Genomic DNA, 26,153 nt, shown 5'->3' with positions numbered 1-26,153 from the left:
CCTTTTTAATTATTAATTTTGAGAATATTTTAGAGAAGAGAGCCTCAAGGGCTGTGATGGTTCACCTCTGCAGGTACCCCATCTTTTGAACTGCCCTCACCACAGTGCTGCTACATGCTTTTGCATGGAAACCTCCACAGCTAACCCCTGCTGACAGCAGTGCCCAGGCTCCCGCATGGTATCACTTCAGGATGACAGGCCCACAGTTCTAATACTGCCACATCTGTGCCTCCTGAATGTGACAGCATGGCCACCCACTTTGTCTTTTTTGACCAGCAGATGATGTCTGGTCGGAGGGGCAATGATGGCAGCATCTCCCTCAGGGGAATCTGAGCCGCTGCTAGACGGCCGGTCTGTCTGTCGTCCTGCATCGTCCCTCAGTCAGCTGCCTCTGTTGCTTTCAGGCTCCCCCCCTGCCAAGTCTCTCCTTGGGCATTTTCACTTGTGGTCTGTGTGTGATGGGGGTGGTGCAGAGGACACTGGACAGATGTCTCAGATGCCTCCCTCCTCCTCTGAGCTCGCCTTCGGTGCCTGGACTCCGCTGAATCAGCACCTGGCCAAGGCATCTCCTCCACTTCAATAATCAGGCTTGTGTTTCCAGAGGGACAGTCTCTCTGGACAGGCTCACTCGCAGTCTCCGCATTGGAGAGACACAGTTGGAGTAAGAGATGAACCACTGAGTGAAAAATGAATGAGGGAGCTGGAAAAACAAACCGTGGCAGTTCTATGATTGGAAGTCCCAATCTGTCTCAAAACAGGCCAATGCCTTGTTGATGAAGGCCTAATTGACATTTTACTTCAGTTACCATTACCAAGGCATTTGGGGGGCACAGTTGAGTTAGTTATTAACGTAGTTAAGTTAAGTTATGTAGTGTTTGTCAGGCTGTACTTGTGATTTATTTATTTATGGGATGTCTAGTTTGACCATCACCAGAGTTCTCCCCCATGCACTTAGATATGAATCTGTCTCTCATGACAGGAATAGCTAGCTTGGAGGTGTAACCAAGATGACTTCCATAAGGGCCGGCTTCTCTATAAGGACTTAGTCTGTATGCTATGCTGCAAGCATTCAGGCTGTCAGCCAGTCCTCATCTGCGGAGCTTCATCTGTGTGGGCAGAGAAGAATCAAAAACTTAATCTATTGTTCCTCTATTCTCCACTCAGCTGCCCTGCAAGCCTCTAAGCCATTCTTGTTTATACTTTGAGTCAGTAAGACTGCAATCAATATCACCATGCTGTCATGCTGTAGACCATGACTAACTCAGAGGCTGAACGGGCACCACCAATGAGGGAGCCCATCTTAAACAGCCAGGCCGTCGCGCTAATAGCATGCTAGTCTGAAGGTGCTACTGATAGCTCTCTTTTCCCCAGAGGCTCTCTCCTATTGATCACATTATCAAACTGGATAAATACTTAATTCAATCAATTAAGGACAAAAGAACAATGATTTGATTACAGTGGTTGTCTTCATACTTTTTTTTTTCAAAATGAACACATACTGAATTTTGCTGTTGGGGAAAAACTGTGTCGTATTTTACATCAATCTGACCAAACATTTATTTTGTGTACTTCTTCAATTCATTATGGTTTCATGGTCTTGCTTGAAGTTTTAAAACACACACACACACACACACACACACACACACACACACACACACACACACACACATACAGGAGAGAGAGAGAGAGAGAGAGAGAGAATACAGTACACTTGAATCCATTGAATACATGTCCCTTCTTTGAGAAAGCAGTTTTTAGTATTTTTACAAAATGAAGCGAGCACATGGAGTATAAGCAATGGATGATTTTACTCATCCTGTCTCCAGCTATTACTTAAGGCGTTGTTCAGTCTGTGCAGGTCACAATGTACATGTCTGGGCACAGATGTTTGATGTTTCTGGCATCTCCCTGTACTAGAGATGTCCTCCTGCATCCTCTCGGCCAAACACTGTGTACATTTATCCCATATTTGTCTGTCTACTTCTCGCGTTCCTGATCCATTCACCTTCTGCTCAGCCATCTCTCTCTCTGTCTCCCTCTCCCTCTCTCTCTGTCTCTCTCTGTCTCTCTCTCCCTCTCTCTCTCTCTCTCTCTCTCTCCCTCTCTCTCTCTCTCTCTCTCTCCCTCTCTCTCTCCCTCTCTCTCTCTCTGTCTCTCTTTCTCTCTCATTTGGCCTCCTCCGCTGCTGGCCTGTGTTCACTGCTCTGCGGCTGTCTCCTCTTATCTCCGCTCTCCCGCTGCTCCGCACCGCCCGGCTCCCTCCTCCTCCTCCTCCTCCTCCTCCTTCTCCTCCTCCTCCTCCTTCAGTGTTCTCCTCTCAGTATCCCCATGCTGCAGACACCGCCACCCCACCTCCTCCCATGCTGCAGCAGGAGCGTGTCCACCGCCACTGCTCCCTTCTTTACACCTCAACCGCCTCACCGTCACTCCCCACCCCTGAGGGATGCCAGGAGCTGTGGTGGATGCACGTCTACTTGAGCCTGGCCACCAGGTTGCTGTGTGTGTATCATGTGTGTGTGTGTGTGTGTGTGTGCATCCCTGTTTGGCTGAGGATGCACCATTGTTTACCGTATTCGGGGTGCACTGAACACTCCCACACCGGTAGACTCTGGGTGGGTGTCTTACTTGGTCATTTCCAGGATTATCCCCTTTCAGCGGAGGGGTGTTGATCATTGTGTAACAGTTGTCTGTCTTCTGCGCTGTCGCTCTCTGCTCCACTCATTTGAAACTGTGATACAGCCCTCCATATAGTTGTTTTTTTAGTTGTGTAAGATATGTATTTTTTTCTTTTACTTTATATATTTGTTTATTTTGTAAGGACAGTGCATGCATATTTATGGACATCAGTATAAAATACACAATGTCATATGCCAGAATTAGCACAATAGCTAGTTTTCATCTGTTGTCCCTCTGATTATTATGATTGATGGAGTTCTTTATAGGAACATTATCCATGAACGGTGGCTTTATGATAGAAGCAAGGCATGTGAAGTGCACTCACTGAAGTAGCTGCAAACGCCAACTTGTTCTAATTTAAAGCAGATACAATGATATTTTACGAGTATAGAGTATGGTTTTATAACAGGATCCAAGATGTAATAGGAAAGATACTTTAGGTGGAATATTGTACTACATTTGATGACCTTGAAGATGGTTTGAGCTGAAAAAAATATGTTGTTCAACAATAACAATGCTAACCTACCACTGGTACAAGTCATTTCAACAATTCAAACAAAATCAATTTTTAGAAATGTTTCCCTCTTCTCGTCAGCTTCCATTGGGTGTTTCCAGGACAAGTCATTTAGCTGATAATTTGCATCACAGATGGTCATACACGAGCAACAAAAGCAGGCAATATTGAGTGATGAAATCATTTCTCAGAAAACCAATATGCAGGTCTGTATAGACGGTGTCAGTTAATGTCACTGGCTACACTGGGAGTGAGCGTTATCTTACTTGACATTTCTTGCAAGCTCTAATGAAAAAAAAAAAGATGTTTTGTGCCAGTGAAGACATTTCACATAAGAACTCAAATGTTTCCTGAAGTGACATTTCTCAACTAGTCTCTCCATACAACAATAGATATAAAATATGTGTATTTTTGTCGTTTAAAAACTGAATATGAATGCATCAGATTGTACTTATTATAATAAGTGAAAATCAGGGTAACAACCGGACAATATTCTTGCTATCAGTGGCAGGATGGCCAATTTTATAAGTAAATTGGTTTTTAGATATAAAGCGGATGTGATTTTCCGGAACGTTGTATTACATCATTGTTATTAATAGGATAACACACCCACCATGACAACTGCATCTGTCTCTCCGGCCCTATCACTTACACCATTTCACATTCAAAAAATGTCAGACGGCTCGCCTCATTACAATCACAATGCCAGTTGTATGCTAGAAGCCAACAGCTTTTAGCACTGACAACTGGAGTGCTATAAATGCTTGTGATAGCAAAGTTATTCTGTTTAAAATAAAAACCCCATCACCATTCAAAATATTTTCACCATTATCACGTTTGAACATTCATGTTATTGCTATTCTTGCTATGGTTCTGGTGGTCACAGAAGTTGGCGCTCCGATAGGATTGTGACCACTCCTTTGAGTGACAGAGCTATTGCATGGTTGACGTATGTTGCCGAGCGGTGGCAGGTCTCTTGATGAGTGGCAATTTCGCCATTATTCCGGCCAGAGTGTAAGGCGTGCCTTTTGCTGTGATGTGCCTGTCAGTGTGAACAATGCCCTGCGTTAGCCCCCTCTGTCACCAGAATGATTTTCAGCTCACTTGGGGAGAATGTGCCCAGTTCCCAGAAGGGGAAATGTAGAAACATAATTGGCTATGAAGGGCAAGGCCACGTGGCAAATGATGATAACAATAAATGTTACTGCTTTTTTCTCCCCCAAAACCCTCAGCGTGTATAGGGAATAAAGGTTTTCTCTTGGTGTGGTGTGGCCATACATGCATACATACACACACACACACACACACACATACAAACACACACACACACACACACACACACACACACACACACACACACACACACACACAGAGACACACACACACACACACACACACACACACACACACACACACACACACACACACACACACACACAGACACACACACACACACACACACACACACACACACACACACACACACTCACAATCATGTCCAGTTCACTGTCTACACTTTCATCATGGGACTGATGGGTCATTCAGGATTCTTTTATAGCCTATATATGTCTTGCGCTTTCTGTGCAAGCAAATGAAATAGTGTCTCAGAGTTCAAGGCACCAACAGAGCAGACAGACACCACCCCACACACACACAAAAAGCAAATGATCAGACAGCTCATAATATAGTACACATAGCTCTACACTCAACATCCACACAACTACATGTCCATGCACATTGCAGATGTGAGGAGAAGAGAGAGGTATTACTGTACATGTCTGATACATTTGTGGGCAGGAGATGAGCAGTTTTGGAAAAGCCACAAGTTGTACTGCTTCCATTGTTTTCTACTTCAATCATAGAGCATATTGTTCATTGTTTTAATTAAATTAGTTTAATATCTCTATATCTATTTTAAACTAATCTTAATGAATGTCGTAGATTTTCATCTCTTATCTAATTTTCCCTGTTGTATATTACATTTTATTGATGCAGTTATTGTTCATTTATATGTAAAGTCTAATAATTTGTGTTATTATGAACCTCCTACCACCTCAGCACGTGATTGGGGTGAGATTTATTAATTAGAACTTTGCAGTCTGTGTTTTTTTTTTTCTTTTTGTTTGGGTGGCAAGGGGGGTGGAGGGTGACAGGGAGTCTGAGTCTCACTCTCAAGTGCTATTGATAGAGTTATACAGTACATGGACTTGCCTATCATGGTCTGATTTATTGATTTATTTATGCCTCTCACTGGGCCACAATGCCGCTGAAATTTAACATTTCACAAAAATCAAAAGATCCATATGTGTTTGCAATTGCCTTTTCATTTCGGAAAATTGGCCCCTCTGGGCAGTACTGAATGCAGAGTGTGTGCTATGTTACACGTGCACTACTTTCTGTTTCACAAAGACATATAAAAAAAAAAACAACAACTTTATTTTGCCCAGTCCTCCAGTGAGCAGCTGCTAAAGCGGCAGCTGGGTTTTTGTCTGTGTTTATGTGCAGCATATGGCCCAGAAGTGGATGTGTCCCTCTCATCTGACTCTGCTGTGCTCGCTGCTGTAATAGGAAAGTACAGAATGAGCAGTTAACTCTTGCAGACCTCAAATATCTTCCACTGTCACAGAGTTTTTTGTGTTGTCACTGGAGCTGTGATAGCCTTCAAAATGCAATCAAAGCGATTCATGTACACTCTCTAGTTACTAGAGTCTAGTATACATACGTGTCTTATGATACAGTGTTGACTTTAAATAAGTATTGAATTCAAAACCATGAGATCCATCGTATGGAGGAACCGATGTGATAATAGATTCAACCACAAAACCAGATTTAAAAAGTATTATTGAATACGATTTGCTCCCTGATCCAGCAATGCCAAGCTGCTAATAAGGCTGATAAGAAAGCAGGTCCTTAAAATTCAAAAGGTCTGTTGAACAGGGAAGAGGTTGAATGAACTCTTAATTGGTTGGGAACAATGTAAATTCAAATACTATACAAGGAGAGAAGTTTTCTATCAGAGTGTATTCTTCATTCAGGGGTGAGGAAGCTTGAAGATTTGGAACGTGGAAATGTGGAGGGAAAAAAAGATGGATGTGGGATGAAACAAGGCAGTGTGTTTTCAGTAGAATGATTAGCACATGAAAGATAATGGTGTATGGTGGGAGGGGAATCCTGAGAGGAGATACAGGAAGTATAGTACTATTGAATTGGAGTGGAGCCATTTTGAAAACATCACACACCATTGTGATATAAAACACTTTCAGCTTTCTCTATTGTAATACAAGTTGTTTTTGGTGTTTGTAATTTGAATATTCACTCTGAGCAGAAGTTGTTCTATAGACCATTTCAAAACATCACAGATAACTGTGATATCAACCCATGAAAGCTATCATTTCAACATTTATTTCACAGATTTCAATTTAACCTACACAAGGGTTATACTTTGTGGTGAGAAGACCTGATGGTAACACTTTATTTTAATGTGTCGCTGTTACAGTGTACCTACCTAATTAGGTACAGTGGTACAACCTGTGTAACAACATGTACTATCAGGTACTATCATTGTACTTGCATTATGTATTTGTGGGTACCTACATATAGTTGTTACATTGTAATACTGAGTGCTTTTACAAAACTTTGCAAATTTGCCTACATTTTCATCAGCGGCAAAGAGCTGACCTGAGACCTGCTGGATGGGGTAAATCTGGTCATGATAGATTTGATATACAAACCATTCTTAGCTCCAGTCAAGGCCTCATTGTCTTCAGTGTACATGTAACAGCTGTGCTGCTACAACCTTTGATACAGTGGAATAAACCTATTTAAGTGTACCAGTTATTACTTACATGTACATATGACATGTATGTTGTGTCTTCGATGTCTTGGAACAGGTCTACTAATTCACATGTACTGTGTGGTGTAACAGCAGACACGTTTCAACACATCAATTACAGGATGCATGACATCATTGACAGGATGTATATAATATGTACATGTAAGTACTTAACTGGTACACTTTATTTTAATGGGTTTATTCCACTGTATCAAAAGAGTAATAAATGTGTACCAACACAGTTGATACATGTACTACAGTATGTAGGGTAATGGCAGACATGTTCCAAGACACCAATGACACAACATACATGTAATATGTAATTGTAAGTATTTAACTGGTACACTTCATTTTAATGGGTTTATGCCACTGTATCAAAGAGCAATAAGTGTGTACCAACACAGTTGATATATGCACTATGTAGTGAATTAGTAGACCTGTTCCAAGACATCGAAGACATAACATACACGTCATATGTACATGTAAGGAATTAACTGGTATACTTCATAGGTTTATTCCACTGTATCAAAGAGTAACAAGGTTGTAGCAGCACAGCTGTTACATGTACACTGAAGACAATGAGGCCTTAACTGGAGCTATGGTTTGTATATCAAATCTATCATGACCAGATTTACCCCATCCAGCAGGTCTCAGGTCAGCTCTTTGCCACTGAGGAAAATTTAGGCAAATTGGCAAAGTTTTGTAAAAGCACTCAGTATTACAATGTAACAACTATATGTAGGTACCCACAAATACATAATGCAAGTACAATGATAGTACCTGATAGTACATGTTGTTACACAGGTTGTACCACTGTACCTAATTAGGTAGGTACACTGTAACAGCGACACATTAAAATAAAGTGTTACCTTGCTAGGTTAGTGGAATGCTAGATGGTTCGAGGATACTAGACACAGAAAATTCAGCTAAGCCGTACCGTTGCTCTGTTGGCATTGACACCAATCAGAGGGCCTTAAACTCCATGGGTGTTACATCCACAGTTTACTACAGATGCCTGATGTTGCTCCCATAACATGCTTGTCAGCCGTAAAAAGGAGTATCCATGACATTGATAGATTTAGCTGTATTGGCCAAGATATAGATGTGGAATTGACTGACTGTTCAATGATGCCTAGTTCCTACTTGAGTGGCATGCTTTTAAAAAGGCTTCTGGTTTAGGTGTGTAGTAGGCTAATGTAGAATCACTGTCATTTGCCCTTCCACTCTGACTTTATAATCAGTGACATCAGAGGTGCGCAAATTCGCAAACATGGGCGAACGTTTGCAAACAAGTTACTGTTTCCCTTTTTTTTGGTGAACGTTTGCAAACTCTTACAAACAGTCTGAGGAGGTACAGTAGTTCTCCGCGAACATTCAGTGGAGCTGAACGTGAGCTTGACGAAGGTAACAATGCAATTACCGTTACAATGGAATGCTAACACCAAATTTTTCAAATTTAACTGTTCAGAGAAAACTTGCTCGCCACAAACGTTCGCCAATATTTGCCCAATTTGAATGCACCTCAGGTGTTGTTGCATTGTTTAGGATGGCCCCTCTTTTTTGAGAACCCACACAGTAAAAGTTGTGATTTTGATTGGGCAGATTTACTGTTCTTCTGCTGATGAGAGAAATGTAGGCCCTAGGCTACTCTTTTTAAACTTGTCTACTCTCTTTTCTAACATAACATAACATAACATAACATAACATAACATAACATAACATAACATAACATAACATAACATAACATAAAGTGCATTTAGGAAGTAACCAAATATCTTCAGTCTTATGCTTAAATGGTGTCAGTCGACACCAAAAAAATCTAGATCCTGTTTTGTAAATTCTTTAGAAAGGAAAAAACTGAAATATCCATTATATATTCAGACCCTTTACTTATTACTTAGTTAAAGCACCTTTGGTAGCGATTACATCCTCAAGTCCTCTTGAATGTGACAAGATTTTCACACCTGGATTAAGATATTCTGTCCCATTGTTCTCTGCAGATCCTCTCTCAGTGGACAGCCATTTTTAACTCTCTCCAAAATTATTTAATTGGGGTGAAGTCAGGCCTGTGGTCAGGCCACTAAAGGACATCCACTGAGTTGTTCCAAATCCACCCCTGCATTGTCTTGGTTTTGTGCTTAGGGCATTGTTCTGTTGAAAGGTCAACCTTAAATCCCGTCTGAGATTAACCCCCACCCTGAGTCACCCAGTCCATGCCATTAAAACACCCTGCCAGAGCATGATGCTGTGAACACCATACTTCACTGTTGGGATGGTGATGAGTAATGTCTGTTCTACCAGAAAGACTCAGTAGACAGAATAGAATCAGTTAACCGTTTAATATGAAAGGAATAGCTTGGATACAACCATGATAAAGAGTCCTGAATAGTTAACAGTCTTTGGCGTAGGCCCCGTCTCAGATCCGTCCAGCGATGAGCGGATCTCGTCTCCTGCCGATGGATGAAGGCAGGGACGGGGAGCCTACCCCCCACGACGAGACGGGGACCAACTGGTGGCGGTGGCTGAAGGGAGATGATGCAGTAGGCGAGCCGCGTCTGATGGACGTGGACTGCTGGCAATGGTGGCTGGAGGGGTGGTGGAGGGAACGTTAAAGTCGGCGTGCTGAGAAGCAGAAGAAGTGTTAGATGGAACAGATTTAAAATGTCCACTGAATCTCTATAGGCTAGCACTGATTGAATGAGTGAATGACCAGATTGTGGGGCTTTCCCAAAAATGAAGGCAAAGCTAAGATTGGCTCCATGAATGCATGAGAGGAGTAAAAGGCTACACTACGAGTCTTCCTAGTAGAACTTTCATTTAAGCTATCTTTTCTGCCCCAGACATTATTTCTATTGCTCAGTTGGGCCAGGTAACAGGTAAATGTTTGGTAATGTGCACGGTGGCTTGAATGGATCAGACATGACTCTATCTATTCATGGGCTTCACCAGGCCCCTTGCCAGAGGTCTATAAAATCAAGCACTTAGTTTATGAATGCAGACTGCATGGTGCTTGATTTTATACAACTGTGGCAAGGGACCTGATGAACCCCATGAATAAATAGAGTCCTGTCTGATCCATTCAAGCCACAGTACTCATTAGAACATTTCTGACACAATCCTGTCTCTGAGCTCTGCAGGCAGTTCCTTTCACCTCATGGTTTGGTTTTTGCTCCTATAGTCAGGAGTGTGTCTTTCCAAATCATGTCTATGCTATGGCTATACAAAGCTATGGCTTTGTACAAACTGTCAGTAAATCTGATTCATAAGCATATCCAATTCAAATCGGATCATATGTCTGAACAGCTCAAATCATGTGAAATCCGATTTCTTCCAAATCTGTTTCAAACCACCTACGAATGTGGTCTGAAATCACATTCTTGCAAATCCATTTATGTATTATGTCAAGTGTTTTTTCTTCCGTTGTGACTTCCCAGGCACCATAGCATTCAGGGGTACATCATACATACAGGAAATAGTGCATTCACCGGCCAATTAGGCAGCGCCTGTCTTTGAATATTCATGTGTGTCCAAGCCACACTGTATGGTTCCCACCCAAAAATGTAATTTGTGTTTGCCAAGCCTCTATATCGGAACTCCCCCTATTACCGTCGGTCCCGTATTTCCACCGTCTTGCGTGTATGTGTCACTTAATATCCATTTCTATACAAACCAAGACAGCGGACTCCTAAAGAAACGCAACCACCCACACCATAGGTGTATTTAAATTAGCTATGTACTGAAAGTAATTGTGGTGAATAATTACTTAATATTAATCTTAGACTGGCAAACTTCAGGAAAAACTCAGGAATCAAGTTTATTCTGTTACAAGCAGAGAGGGTACAAAAAATGGTCTATGGTCTATGTAGGCCTAGCCCAGGCCTGGAAGGCCTAGGTCGGCCTGTAGCCAACTTCTCCTCTCTTCCGTTCTACATCTTAGTCTAAGTCCAAGTCTAAATCAAAATCTAACAAACACTGCAGTTTAGTTACTTTTAAATGCTTTAAACAAAGAAGAAAATGGCGCCTTGTACTGAGACTATCACAATGATACCGAACATGAATACATTTACATTTCATGACACATGGATACAGTATATCAAGGTAACCTCCTTTGTCCTGTGTACCTGAACCACTACATTAGCATTTGATTGGGGGAGGGGAGGGTGTCTTTGTTTTAAACCAAGAAGGGCCACATGACAATTAAATTATTAATAATTTTAACCGTAAAATTATTGCTATCAGTACCAAAAATGTTATTTTACCGTGACTCTAAGAGCTGTAAACAGTGTTGTAAGGCTGCGTGCACACAACCGCTTGGAGCTCCAGTGGAATTTTAATTTCATGACGAGAATTCTCGGTCTAACCGTTCATGTGCCGTTGAAACGGTGTAAATAGGCGACCCATCAGGCCAGCACTATAACTCCGAGCGTGGTAAACAAAATCGGATGTTTCAGGCAGTAAATGCTCCCGTTAATAACCAAACCAGATTTTGTTCAAATCTACACATCTGTGGTTACTGAAAAATGTAAAGTTAATTTAGTAAATGTTATTTTGAAGTGTTAAAAAACATCGTTGTTTTAGAATTTCTGAACAAAAGTGGTGATAATTGGGGGTGTTACGATATCGATGTCTCCTTATGCCTAGTCTGAGTGTAGATTGTTGAAAAAAATAATGATTTCGCCTTAATGTTGCATAACAAAATGTAAAATAAAATGTCTCAGAACATATTGTATATGCACACACACATGCACACACACACACACACACACACACACACACATAGACCTTAGTGTTCATCTAGGCCTATTCTTACACAGCAGCAGGGAGATTATTACTTGAAATTGTTTAGTAGCCTACATATAACAAAACAAATAGGCTACATAATTTGTGAAAGTAAAATTGTGTTTTTTGTTTATTATTATTACATTGTATTGCATTTTGTAGAAATATATAGTGTAAGCCATGCATTGCTTGGAAATATTGAGAGCTAGTAAATCAGACATCTGTACATGAAGTGGCAGCTTCAGCCATTGGTAGCCATGAAAAGTATGGCGGCTGCAGCAGCCACACACACACACCACACACACACACACACACACACACACACACACACACACACCATATAAGTACTTGCACGCTGTCCATAGGCACAGTTTGGAGGCTTCATTTTGCATACTAGGACTTAATAGTCCATGACAGGATTATGCTAAAATGATTTTACATGATTAAGGAGCATTAATTATATGTGATAATCAGCAAAGAACAGTGCAGGATACTGAGAATCCGACTCCTAATATGTTAATATGTTACAGTAATATTAGACTAGAGGCAGACCACAGGTCTGTTGGCTTTCATAATGACATTGAAATCAGTTTTGCTTTAGGAGAACCTGGAGTTCAGTGAACAGTTCATTACAACCATTAAGTATCTCTCATCCTGTGACCACCTCTGTGGTCTAGATGAGCATTCTCCTCATTCTCTAAACCATGCAGAGCAAAGGAGATAAATTGAATCCATGTTGAGTTGAGGTTAAATGGCTTGATTTAGTCAGTTAACGCAGATATGTCTTGATTTGCGAGGGTAGGGCTACTAGAGTTGAACATCATAATTAGAATCCCATCAGCTTTCTTAGCTACTTACGTATAGAGACATATGCAAGGAACAGCTTATTGTCTGTTGATTACTGTCAAGGTCGAACTTAATCGATACTCAAAGATTTTTAATAAAACTACAACTGTGCTCACAATATTGTCATATCCATGAGCATTGTGGAGATTACAATGAGATTTCTTCACCCAAATCCAATGTTATTGTAAAAGACAGACCTCATTCAGCTGAAAGTGGTCTGAAAGGTTAGACCACGGTATCAGTTTTATGGTTGGCCACGCAGCTTCACCAACATTTTGAGGAAAAATGACAATGTGACTCAGAAGAGAGGAAACCAAGAGGAGACAACGGATTACCTTACAGGAGGTGCCAGCGCTCCTCAGAGCAATGTCAGCGCCCAGTCACGTTTTTTTCCCTTTATCAGGTAGAGAGAAAGAGACAGGTGTGAACGTTCTACTGGATAGGTTTCCTGCGCTGTGATCATAAATCATCAGTGGAGCTAATTCAGCCTGAACCACGATCATTAATAATGGAGGAGAAACCGAGGCAGCCTCTGCCTGCATCTGTTTGCCTTTTTTGTGAGATGGGTGGGTGTGGGGGTGGAGGAAGGGGGTGGGGGGGTGGGGGGTTGGGGACGGAGGGGGTGTGGTGGAGGGGTGGGGGTTGGAGGCTCATCTCATCTGACATGATTGGCTCACTTGGGGTCTCTGCGTGGCATCACCCCCCTCATCTATGAACAGACACACACACACACACACACACACACACACACACACACTACACAGGCGCACACACAAAAAACGCTCACACACACAGAGACACACACAGACACAGATACACACAAAGGCACCAAGCACCCCTCGATAGCAGAGGAGGTTGCCCTAACCCCCCTGCTTGAGTGCCTCAGTGCCTGAAGAAGCTCTTCATTACGGCTTAATAACATGTCATCTGATGCTATCCCTCAGAGGGCAGCTTTGACTAAGTTTTAAACGTTGATAATTCATCACAGCGTGCCCTTTGTGAACTAAAAACTAGATGCTGCCGAGTGTTTGAAGGCCTGCAGTTTTTTCTTTCTTCTTTTTTTTTTCTTTCTCTATAAAGGGATAGCATATCTGTGGGCCCCTTGTTCTGATTTATAAAATAACAGGTACCACCGCCTAGCTATCACAATGATTCATTGAAGTCTCCAAAAATCTTATTAAACATAAAAATTGAATTGCACCTCCTGATGGAACTGTGCATTATGAAAATGCCGCAGAGGAGCACAGTGGCTGGATTGTTTCAAGATTTAGATAATCGGCATATTGCATAGCCCAAATTCCATACCTTTACCCCACACTATTAAAATTAAAAATGTGCACTGCCAACTTAACCTTAAATTAATGTATTTACATAACAAGGAGTAGTTTTGCACATCATCCATTTCCCCTTGACTCTAACCTTGGATAGAAACTGTAGGTTGCTGTCATCTTTCATATGTGTTCTTGTGTTCTTGTGTATGTGTGTGTGTGTGTGTGTGTGTGTGTGTGTGAGAGAGAGAGAGAGAGAGAGAGAGAGAGAGTAGGTCTGTCTATCCATCTGTCTGTGTGTTAACCACTAGACACTAGACTCAATACATGCGAGTTGATGGACTGAGTGTCACTTTTTCCAAACACACACACACACACACACACACACACACACACACACACACACACACACACAGACACCATTGTTTGGAAGCTCTTTCTCTTTCAAGATAGCTGAAGAGACAGACTTGTGTTTATCACAACAGCCTTGTCCTAGATTTTTGCCACCACTGCACATCCAAATGTACAAATTACACTCTCTCTACCCTCTCACTCTCACAAAATAATAATAATATATATTTTAAATAGTCTTTTGGCTCTTGCATAAAAGAAACCCTCTTAAAAGTTGGTAATGACCTTTAAAGTTCAGGTTTTTAAAAATGTTTTATGTTTTAATAAGGGAGACCTGAGAGGGAGAGCAAATCAAGTGGTGACATTTTGTCGTCTGGCATGCAGACAGTGAGAAGATTTTGGGCACAGGCACAGGCATGGTGTGGCGCTGAAACTGGAATAAGATGCCGAAACAGCTGGGCTCACTTCGTCCCTAATTAATAATGCAGGGGCCTCTGCTAAATCCTCTGCCGAGGTCCTGAGAAAGCCTTCTGTGAGAGACGATACCATACTTTCCTCATGACTTGTATTGCAATTGATTTAATGCGTTTGGTGAATCGGGTAATATGATGGCTTTCAGATTTTCATACATTTGTTCGCCAGGCATTGGAACAGGGTTGTTTTGTTCGCCAGGCATTGGAACAGGGTTGTTTTGTTCGGAGCACTTGGGCTGTGTGAACTCAAGGACGAATGAGGATTTCAGTGAAGTCCCTCGTTTATGCACATCAGTGTCTTTTTGCATACTGAAACGTCCATAAGCAGAAAGGTTAACTCAATTAGAAGGATTGAGTTGAATCATAAAGTATTAAATGATCACGGCCATAGTACTGCTAATAATGATATTTTGGAAAATTGTTGCAGTCGGTACGTGACAGTTAAGTGATACTGAATTTTTAACTCTGAAAGATTGATCAAGTATTCATTTGAATTAAATATGGTTGCTCTGCAATTGATTGGTCAGTGCTTTTGGAAAAGGGCATTGATCGCAGTGCATGAGAGGGGGAATCTGTTTGAGATTTTCTGATTAAACTATAACGTTAATGAAGACGGTTAGTCACAGAGGTTCAAAGTGGAACAAATTGTCTGATCAATATGCTTGACCTGAAAAAACGATGGTGGAGGGCTGGCGGCTGATATATCACTCTGGGCTCTGAACTACCATCTGGACAACAGAACTCTCTGGGATTGTTCTTAGGTTTGATCTGGATATTACTTTTCCTCCAGACGTTTACTCCATTTAGGAAAATTGTCCATCACACTGCTTAGACGATCTCTTAACAAAAAGCGACAGAACTGGAGATGTGAGCGAAAGTTTCCGCTTTGAAACCTAAGGAGCAGGTGAACTAGAGACGCCTCTGAACTGGAGATGACTCCACTGTAATGTACATCAAACCAGCGCTAGTTCCTCTGAAACTGTGTCACGGGTCAGCTAAATACAACGCACAGGAAATGCTAGCACTTTTGGCTCAATTATGACCCCATCCTGTGGTAATTGGAGCATTGAGAAATAAACTGTTATTTTTTTTTTGCACATAACCTTTTCCTAGTTTGCTGAGAAAGCAATATTTTTATTATCATATATCAAAATGAATTGTCCCCATTATGTCAATGTCTAGAGGCAAGCCAGGAAAGTGGAAGTAGTTTCTTGGCTGAAAATATATTTTGCTTTTTATAGTGAGAAGATGTGGGTCAAATGCTAACATGAAAGCAAACAGATGTACTCTTTCAAAGTGAGGACACTGATGTTTACCTAATTTCCAGCCTTACAGCAATTAACTTACATTATAATACAGTCTTTTTGCTCTCTACGTCCCAAATGTGCTTTTTGGTGTTGCATTGTAATTACATGAATCATTTGTATTTTTACTATTACTTTCATTATTACTATTATCATTATTATTATTATTATCATTAGTAGACTTTTAGTATTAGTGTAAGTAGTAGTAGTAGTTGTAGTAGTAGTGGTAATGGCAAGCTTCATGTTATAATTAAAGTTGAACTGTGCACCCTTTATTCCACATGCACTACAATTAATATGTAAATGCAATTATCCAAACATTATCACTCTCATGTTTTGCTTGCCCAGCTATAATTGTTGATTAATTTTCCTCTTACGGAATGTATTTTGTATTTTGTTGGGGCCCAGTCCAGTTATTAACAGTTCCAGTTCAGACATTAGTTAGGCTACTGTTGCCTAGACAACATACGAGATGATACCAGAAATACTAGACATTCAATTTGACAAATTTTTCTCAAGGTAGAAATGTCGAACTATTTTCAGAAGCACTTTAGAGAAGATGTTAGTTTGATATGACTACATTTTAGCAGAGCACTCTCTATGGTACTTTTATTCGTGTTTATAATTGACTTAAAGACTATTACATGCTACATCAATATCAGTTCAGGTGTCGGAAAGGCCAAGATAGACATTTTAATTAAAAAATTGAAGATAACAGGCTTTTTTTAATTTATTCCTATTTGTATGATATTCTACTGATATTTTGGCACTTTATAAGAAAAAAGGGGTAGCACTTTACTTGAAGGTATCTACATAAGAGTGACACTGTCATGAAACATGAGCCCTAACACGAAACCTAACCCTAACTTGTCATACAATAACCGAATGACACTTACTGTAATGCAGGAGCGTTATGTCATAAACATTTATGACTAGTTTATATAATGTTTATGACACATTCATGACAGTGTCATGTCACTCTTATGTAGATACCTTCAAGTAAAGTGTAACCGAAAAAGGTAACAACTGTTTAATAGGCAGTTGTCAGTTGTCATAAGGACATAACCCCTAAACCTTCTTCATCGCTCGGACAGTCGTCTTGCACTAGGAAAACATGCCTCACACTCACAGAGTATGAGGATGGAATTTCACATTCATGAATTATGACAAATTGTCCTTTATTACAGAGGCTGCAGAAAAAATGTAACACTAGATTTTCAGTCACTGACTTTGTAGTTCTAAAACAGCTGTTTCCAGATCTGATGAATACGTGTAGAGTAGTCAGTTTGTTTTTATGATGTTGTTATTCAGCTTTTCCGTGTTGTAAAATTGGTACCATTTTTATAAGTTACAATTGGTGAAAGTGCAATTTAGGCTATTGTGATACTTGTAAAGATCTAAATCATTTGTTCAGTAGTTGAACCTAAATGAAGACAGGTATTGTTTTAGTACATACAGAACTTTTTTAGAGGGCATTGGTAAGGCGTGCCAGTCCATATAGCACCACATAATCCCTTATCACCGTAAAGTGAGTGCGGATATGGTTAGGTTGAGTAAGGCCACGCTCTACCTCTGCTCACAGTCTACTCATACGTTGTGATTTTATGGTCTCTGGCAGCCGTTCAAAATAGATAGAGACTGTGCACTCCACCCCCCCCCCCCCCACACACACACCCTCCTTCTCTCCCTCCCTATGTGTGTGGAGGAGCATAAAAGCCTCAGTGTCATTTCTAAATAAAGCCCATCTTCCATTTTTCCAAAAGAATCGTGTCAGAGAATTATGTGTTCATGCCGTGTAGCCACAGCGTTTATGAGAACAGGTAGGCACGTACTGTAGGCACACATAGTATTGAAGACCATCTTGAAATTGCATATTGTGTGTATTGAGTGGTGCTATAGTCCTTGTTGTTAGCTTCACAGTATAGTTTTTATTCACTCAATCCAACTGCAAGGTTTTTCTTTGTGTTGTGTGTACGTGTGTGTGTGTGTGCATGCCTGCTGCGTTACAGTAAGAGAGCCTTGCTTCGCTGCTCGTACCCTGACAGGTGTCCTTGTCTCTCTGCACGGATGACAGACCTTCTCAGGGCAAGCTGCAGAGCCAATCTATCTCAATGTCAAACGCTGTCATCGGCTGCAATCAAGATTAGAAACAGATTAAAAGTACACTTGAGAAATGGAGGATGCTTATGAAGGAGAGAACAAAAATAAGAAGGAAATAGTCATTAATGGGATGTTGATGCTCTATGTAAGCAAACTCAGTTGCAATAATGTCCATGTTTGTATAGGGGCCAGATATATTAATGTCCTAAGCAAGCAAACTCAGTTGCAATAATGTCTATGTTTGTATAGGGGCCAGGCCAACACTGAGAGGCTAGTCGCTGCTGTCTGAAGTATAATGCAGTGCAGTGAATTTGGTGCACGGTATACTAATGCACTAATGGGAAACGTTTTGTCATATGTTATGTCAGGGAAATGTTTCAGCATTTACGCTGAATTGTGCCTAACTGACTTGGCAAAAAAAAAAAAACAGTCCTCTGTAAATTAAAATGCTTGTAAACACCATCCTTTATTTAGTAGACACAAAATGGTACCCAAAATATGTTTTTTTTTTTTTTTTTTAAAGGAACAGAAGCTGCTATTTCTATTGATCTAAAATAAAAAAGGCTGTAAACTACTAAAAAGTCGAGGTTACAGCACTGTGCATATTCTTCCAACAAGAGCTTTGCACTCTGACAATGCTTGGAGGTGTAAGTGAGCCACATGATTACTTCAAATCCCCGGCATTGTGCTGGTCCCTGGTGAACCGGCTAATGACTGCTGGTCTCGCAGCTAAGTCGAGTGCAAACCCGTAGCCATCAAGCCGTACTCTTGTGTTTTATGCACAATCAGTCCCCTTCTCCATGTTATTAAACCAGTCACATCCCCAATGAAGCCCGAATAGAACACGTATTCCCAGCCTGCCCCACCTCGCCTTTTTCTTTCCATTACCAACTCAAAAGTGTGACTTTGTCTACCACTAGGGCTTTAGCCCAGCCTCCAAATGGGGCCCCCGAGAGAACGTTGACATAAGGAGAAATTATTTTTTACTGCAAGATGAAAAGCTGTGAGTTTCTGATGGAAATATATTCATACATGGGTACTTTTAATAAAATTAAAATGTCTTCATGCTTTGGTGTTTTTGAAGTATGGGTTTTATGTGGCTAAGATTTTCATACCCCTCGTCAGATTCTTTGTTGTGCTGTAAGTTTTTGACATGCCTTGTAATATAGTATCTCGAGACAAATTCTCATTTACACAGATTCACATCTTATATCAGTGGCAGTGGCATGTAACTATAAGAGCGTTATGCTATTATGATAATTTTGGACCTCCTGTTGTGAAGCACAAAGTTTCATTGGCATGGGGTAAAATGTACTGATAGCCCGAGGTATTTGATAACAGCTGTAGAGCTCAATAGAAAATGCACATTAACCACTGAAATATCAATTTTATTCAGCTATGGATAGATTATGCTAACTGTGGGACACCTGTGCATCTGTACTGTCTTTTGGACCACACCAACAGCACACATAGCATAGCCTATACTTGATAACCTATGGTTGAACACATGTCATTGTGTAATTAGCAGGCTCCAGTGTTCAGTATCACCTCCATTTTAACTGATAATGTATGAAATGCCAATCTTATAGCACAAATATGTCATCCTTACAGATGCCAATATCTCTTTTATTCTATAATGACAAACTACTGACACCAGGCAAAGACAGCTGCCAAATATGATGGCTATTATTCTAAAGAGGGAAGTGAATTTCATTAAAAGAATTGATCACCAGTCAGTTAATGAAACTCCTCTGCAAAACCTCTCTATCATCTTGGACCAAACCCATATCACACACCAAAACCTTATCACACTATAATTCAGTGATGTCTATATTATTGACATATTTGTCTTTCTGTCAGTGTATACTGTCTCACTTTGTAGCATTATTGTTTGTGAATGTCTGGCATTATTTATGTATCCAGGTTTTTGAATATCCTGGCTTATTTTTAAACACAGTTTCAAAGCGTAAGCGCAAGACAGCCACCACAATGTGCAGCTTACTGCATTTTGCGATGGAACTGTAGGCTGCTGCAACTTCATACATTTACATAGACTGGCAATATAAAATCCTGCTTGGCTCTTTCAGCTCAGTGTTTGATAAGACAGTAAAGTTCATCCAGGGATAGTTTAAATATTCTATCATTATCTGTTCAAACACACAGCAGTAAGTATCTGTTAAACACTGACTTGCTAGTGCAGTGCAAAATGAGTTATCCATGCAGATTGGCAGTGACCTGAAAGAAAGTAAAATTCACATCCACAGTACAGGAAAAAATCTACTTTTCACAACTTTCTTTTTTGGGAAAGAAATATTGGATTGACTTCAAATTATATCAACATACAGAGAATACTATAGAGGAAAGCTCTGTGTACATGCTTATGAGTGTGTGGGTGTAGGTTATAAATGTGCTATATATGTGATAGAAAGGGTTGTGATTATTCGGTATTTAAAGCAATGCAATTATTGTTTAACAAAGAAACCCCAACTGTTTACACAATTAGATAGAAATATGGTGAGGATAGTGGTTATGTGGTTTGAATAATATGACTATAGCTGTGTCCCATTCCAAAGGCTGGATGGTATGTGTGCATGTGCTTGCCATAATAAAAAACAGACTGCCTATCACAGCAAGATGCATTGACAAACATTAATAATGGTCAGTAGCTGATTATGAAGTCATTAGCAGAGAGAAATCTCATTATATGAGTAATGCCATCCGCTAATTTGTTTCTTATTAATTCATTGTAAACCCTGAGGCATGATGCGCTAACACACATACAGGACTAATCTTTCCAGTCTGTAGTAGGAGAATTTGTCATGGTCTCAAGATGAAGCACAACAGGATGGGGTTTTTTTTCCAAGCGTCTGCACAACCTTAGGTTGCATTCAAAAGACGCCGAATGACCCATTTAAATGTTGAGAATCACTGACCTAGTTAAGTGCATTTCAAGGGCTCGTTTGATGGGTTCAACTTAAGTTGGGCTTGTTTCACTGTCCTTCAGTCGCTTTCTAAGGTCTGAGCATTTTTAAAAATAATTGGAGCTGAGTAGCTGAAAAAGAAAAAGAAAACTGTGTAACTGTGTGTTATCCCTCTCAACCCACTGATCAAATAAGGATACTCTCATGTCGCATCCCACATACATGCTTTCATTTTGGCGTTGTTTCTATTGCGCAAATATGTGATTACTGTTTTTGACAGACAACTAAATAATGTAGTTACAAATGCCAAAACATCACAACATACAGTTTACTTGAGAAATACAATGAGAACATATAATCATTGACAGCAAATACTTGGCTCTTCCTCTATGAGCTTCCTACGCCTCTGCATTATCCAACCTGTTTGATAACCACTGCAACTGCTATTACACAACAGGAGTTTAGCCATTGCTAACACCTTCAGGTTTTAATGGTGGAGTGTATATAACGGTTGATACATTAATTTGCATGAATACATTTACAGTTGCCAACAGCACATCTTCATCATGGCTACATCCAAACATGTGGTAGTCTTGCACACCTGATTGCTCGCTGACACTGTGTGCATAATCATATCCTGTTGCCATCACAGATCCACTCCCTGTCAGATTTTAAGACATATGGCTGATAGTGTGAAGCAGAGCTGCATGCGTGTGTCTCCCAGGGTATGCTTTTGTGGAATGGCCCCAACACTTTGGTGAGCACACTACCTGAAGAGCGATATAGAGCTAGCGGCTGTGTTTCAATCTTGATCTAACGAGCGTGTTGCCTCTCCGACGGCAAGCTGTGGGAAGTTGTGATTTATTTCCCATCATGGGTTCTCCCCCTCAATAACTTCCTTCCCATTGCAATAATCTTTCCGCAGCATGGGCAGATAGCCTCATCACGAACTATGGATTAGCCGCTGGGTGTAATGGCTGCGCTCGTAACACTCTCTTACTATCTTTGTCTGCAAGATAAAATCCACCCCCTCACTCAAAAAATTAGGATGCAACCGAGGTTATTAAACCAATATTTGCTCCATGCTGCTTGGTGGTAATTGGTTTGTTTGGTGCACAATTAAAATGTCTGAAAATATTCTGTGTAATGGGCATTACAGGGGAAAAAGTCATGTCTCAATTTCACTGGTGTCTGAGGGGGGAAAAGAGACTTTCATAACAAGCCATTAGGTCCTGCTGTTATTGCAATACTCCTTAGCATGGACACAACATAGGTAATGTGTTCTTAGTGCACTACCAAAGGCTGAAAATCAATAAATATTGTAGCTCATAAAAGAGTTGTATCTTACAATGCCCGTGAAGGTATCAAAACATGTAGCTCTAAACAGTCCAACAACCTTATTTCCAACAAGCAAAATCCCTTTGAACAGTATCACATTACACTGTTCGGAAAGGTAGGCTATTGACACTGTTCCTTCAAAGCAAGCGACATATATAAGCAACAATGTAACATGAAACAACATAGCCAAATGGTTGTTTCCACCAGCACTAGTGGATGAGTACATATTAACAATATCATCATCACGTTGGGTCCCAGTCAGGCTGATGTGTCCAGGTCATAAACTAATCATAACCATGGTTAGAATCTACGCCAACAAACAAAAGGGGAGAATGTTGACACACTGATGTACATTAGTGCAGGGAGTACTGCTGCCATGTCCCAGCCATCCATTTTCTTTTCTTTCGTTTAATTGTGTCTGTCCCATTCATAATTTCCCCCTTGCTCTCTTCCGAGGCAGCAGTCTCTTCCAAGGCTAAAATTATGCAAATGTCACACAAACCAATTTTTTACTTCTGGTTGAGTCATTTGACTCTGTGCAGTGGTTGAAGTTTCTGAAAATAAAATGCAGGTTTGACTTTTTTGATAATTTCTTCTCTCCTGCAGGTGGTCCTACTAGCCGGTTCATTACTGAGGGCGAGTACGTGGAAATCACAGCCATCACCAAAGAGCAGTCTGGAGTGTACGAATGCATGTCCACAAACTACGTCTCTGCCCCAGACGTGAGGACTCTTCGAGTCACCGTAAACTGTAAGCTATAATTTAGATTCCGTGTTGAAATGTATCTTTTCATGTTTCCAAAAAGTTTCTCTTGACAGATTTGACAGTACTGTATTTACGACAAATTGGCTGTTTCAGCTTCAGATTTAAAATAGGCATTGTGCTGATGTACAGTAAATGAATCCTAGACTATAGAAGTGTCGTGATATGCAGTAAATGAATGTGAGGCTATAGACGTGTCTTCTCTGTGCGACCCGCAGATCCCCCTGTCATTGCGAGAGCACGGAATACATTAATTGGGGTTGGCCAGAGAGGCATGTTACAATGTGAGGCCTCTGCAGTTCCTCTGGCTGACTTTGAATGGTATAAGGAGGACAGAAAGTGAGTGTACATTGCCATACTTACATCAAATACAACTTCTGTGTTTGTGGTTAGCTTATCATGTGGTTTGGATTGGCTTGTTTCGTAGACTCCTGAATGGGCTTAACGGAGTGAAGATTGAAAACAAAGGAAAGCAGTCCATGCTTACCTTTTTCAATGTGTCTGAAGAAGACTATGGAAACTACACATGTGTCGCAATGAATCCTATGGGCATTACAAATGCAAGCATCATCTTATATGGTAAGATTGGGTGCCACTTGGCATGATCCCGCTGTCATACAAATGCAAAAACATATCATAAATATGCCACTATAACAACACAATATGACAGTTATTTTCACAAACAGAAATGTGATACCTCAACATTGAAATGCCATTTTTGAGTAGCAAATAAATTGAATTTACCAAGACCTGTTAATTACATGTGTATGACAGTTTTATGACTAAGGGTACATAATAATTCCTGAAAGAATCCTGTATTTAGCTGAATTTTATATTGACCTGTGGTAATTAGGGCTATAAACAGAGAAAGACTGGGTGAGTTATTATAATTCACAGTGCCAGAATGCAACACAGACACTATTGTACAGTATCCTTAGCTAATCGACCTCTCATGATAACTGTTTCAGACTACAGCCTTCAGATTTCTTATTGATAGTCTCTTTTACAGTAAAGAGCCAGTGTAATATTTTCTAATAATTTGCAGTCATGATTTAGATGAAACCAATCACTCATTCTTATTTGCTGTTTGGGTTTAAGAGTGCAGTTTAGAGTATCAGCCAAGGCCATCTGAATTTATAATCATTTCAGCAATCCTTTCAAATATCACTTCTAATGTATCCATAAAATGTATTTTAGTAGTAATAATAGTAACTAGAAATGCAATTCCAAGGAATTACCAGTGCATGAAAATGCAAAACATATGATGTAAAATATAGTGTTAAAACAGATAACTTAGCTAATGTTTACTAGCAGTTATGCTAATGATGTTAACAATGTTAGCAATGTTAAATATGCTAACTATGTTACTTAGTTAACTTAGCTAATGTTTGTTAGCATGTATGCTAACAATGCTAATTATGTCAACTATGCTAACCATGTCACTTAGCTAATTTAGCTAATGTTTGCTAGCAATTATGCTAACAATGACAACTAGCATTAAGGAATGGCTGAACAGTTAAAAAGTTGAGTCGTTTACATGGTTAAATTTTTTAACAGTAAACGATTACAGTGAGGACTTTTATTTTGAAACAGTTTTGGGCAGACGAAACCGTTGAACAGGATATGTAGTCTTAAGAGAGCCAGATTGTATGCTTAAAGTGGAAATGAAGCAGTCAAATAAAACAGATGTCTATAGAACTAGTTAAATATTTAAATATACCTTAAATACAAATTAAGTCAGAAATATGACCCGTTATTCAGAATAAAGCACAAACAAGTTGCATTCATTTCAGCTGTGCGCCGCCATCTTTGTTTTCAGAAAATGATGACATCACAAGAATGGTTGGTACAACATTCTATGCTGTTTACATAGCGGCTGTCATAGGCTCAGTTAGCTTAATGCCTCAACAAAATGGATATGGACGAATGGGATAGACCCACCAATGAGGACAGGCATCCAATTGCCTATGCTTTTGAGCCAGTAAGAGCAGTGGGAGTTTTAGTGCCCCCAGAGCCTGACTATGGAGGAGAAATAGATGATCGAGAGAGAGAGGTGTATCTGAGGGCACAGAACAAAATCGGTGGTGCTTATGTGGGGGTTGTGTCCCTATGTTCACTGACATTGCACACATGGAGAGTGTCTGCTGCCAGGAAATGAACCTGGGACATCTCATCCAAAATAACAGATATATAACGTCCAATCCTGCGTGCCAAATGCTGTCATTAAAGCGAGACGTTGAAGGTTGCAATGCGGTCGCTGAAGGACATCCGAGCTGAAACACTGGAACGCCCAATAAACAGCAGTTAACCAACTAACACACTCTTGATAGGTTGTGCAGAGGGGGTAGGCTAGGGGACTACACTGATCACCTGAGACTACACTAATTTTTACACCCATACTCAGTTTACTAGCATAGCATAACATAACAAGCACATACTGTAACTAGCATAGCATGAACCCTAAAATCTATGGTTGCTACAAGCGGCACATCCGTGCATTTATTTACTTAAAGTGAACAGCATGTTATTTTATGTTAGCTTACATAAACAAATAAAACTCAGATGCCTTACAGTCCATAAACAACGTCTACCCACAAAACCATGCCTGTCACAATCACAGAACTAGGCTACTGCAGAGTAGCCTACACAAGTCAGACGTACTGTAGGCTAGCATAACGTTACCCACAACAGGTTCTCACCAGGTTAGAAAGTCTCTGCAAATAGTTTCCACTACTACTTGAGTGAAACAAATGCAATCATTGATACTAATCAATCACAAAAAGAAACCTTTTACTCACACATGAGAAGTTCACGCCCCGAGTTTATTCACCAATTCATCAACGATGCAACTGCATTTTCAGGTCGCGGTAATCCACAAGTTGTGCGAGAACATCCAAACACATTATTGCGACTGAAGTTAAATCTAATTAAGTACTGTCTCTGATAGGCCTACAGGCTACATTACAGCGGCCCTTGTTCTTGTACAAAC

At 40.3% G+C, this 26,153-nt stretch overlaps 1 protein-coding gene across 1 annotated transcript in view; it reads left to right on the top strand.

The window, feature by feature from the left end:
• The window catches only part of opcml (opioid binding protein/cell adhesion molecule-like), a 77,155-nt gene that overhangs the window by 49,132 nt on the left and 1,870 nt on the right, over positions 1–26,153 (top strand). The window contains exons 4-6 of the mRNA XM_076274488.1: positions 23,009–23,152; positions 23,383–23,503; positions 23,592–23,743. Coding sequence (XP_076130603.1) covers positions 23,009–23,152; positions 23,383–23,503; positions 23,592–23,743 — 417 coding nt within the window. The remainder of the gene's footprint in view (positions 1–23,008; positions 23,153–23,382; positions 23,504–23,591; positions 23,744–26,153) is intronic.

Source organism: Alosa pseudoharengus, unplaced genomic scaffold, assembly GCF_046254945.1.
Source record: "Alosa pseudoharengus isolate Yale_2024_CS ecotype anadromous, Long Island Sound unplaced genomic scaffold, YU_APseudo_1.1 YU_APseudo_1.1_scf_8, whole genome shotgun sequence".
Lineage (NCBI taxonomy): Eukaryota > Metazoa > Chordata > Actinopteri > Clupeiformes > Clupeidae > Alosa > Alosa pseudoharengus.
This window is presented reverse-complemented; position numbering and strand designations above follow the sequence as displayed.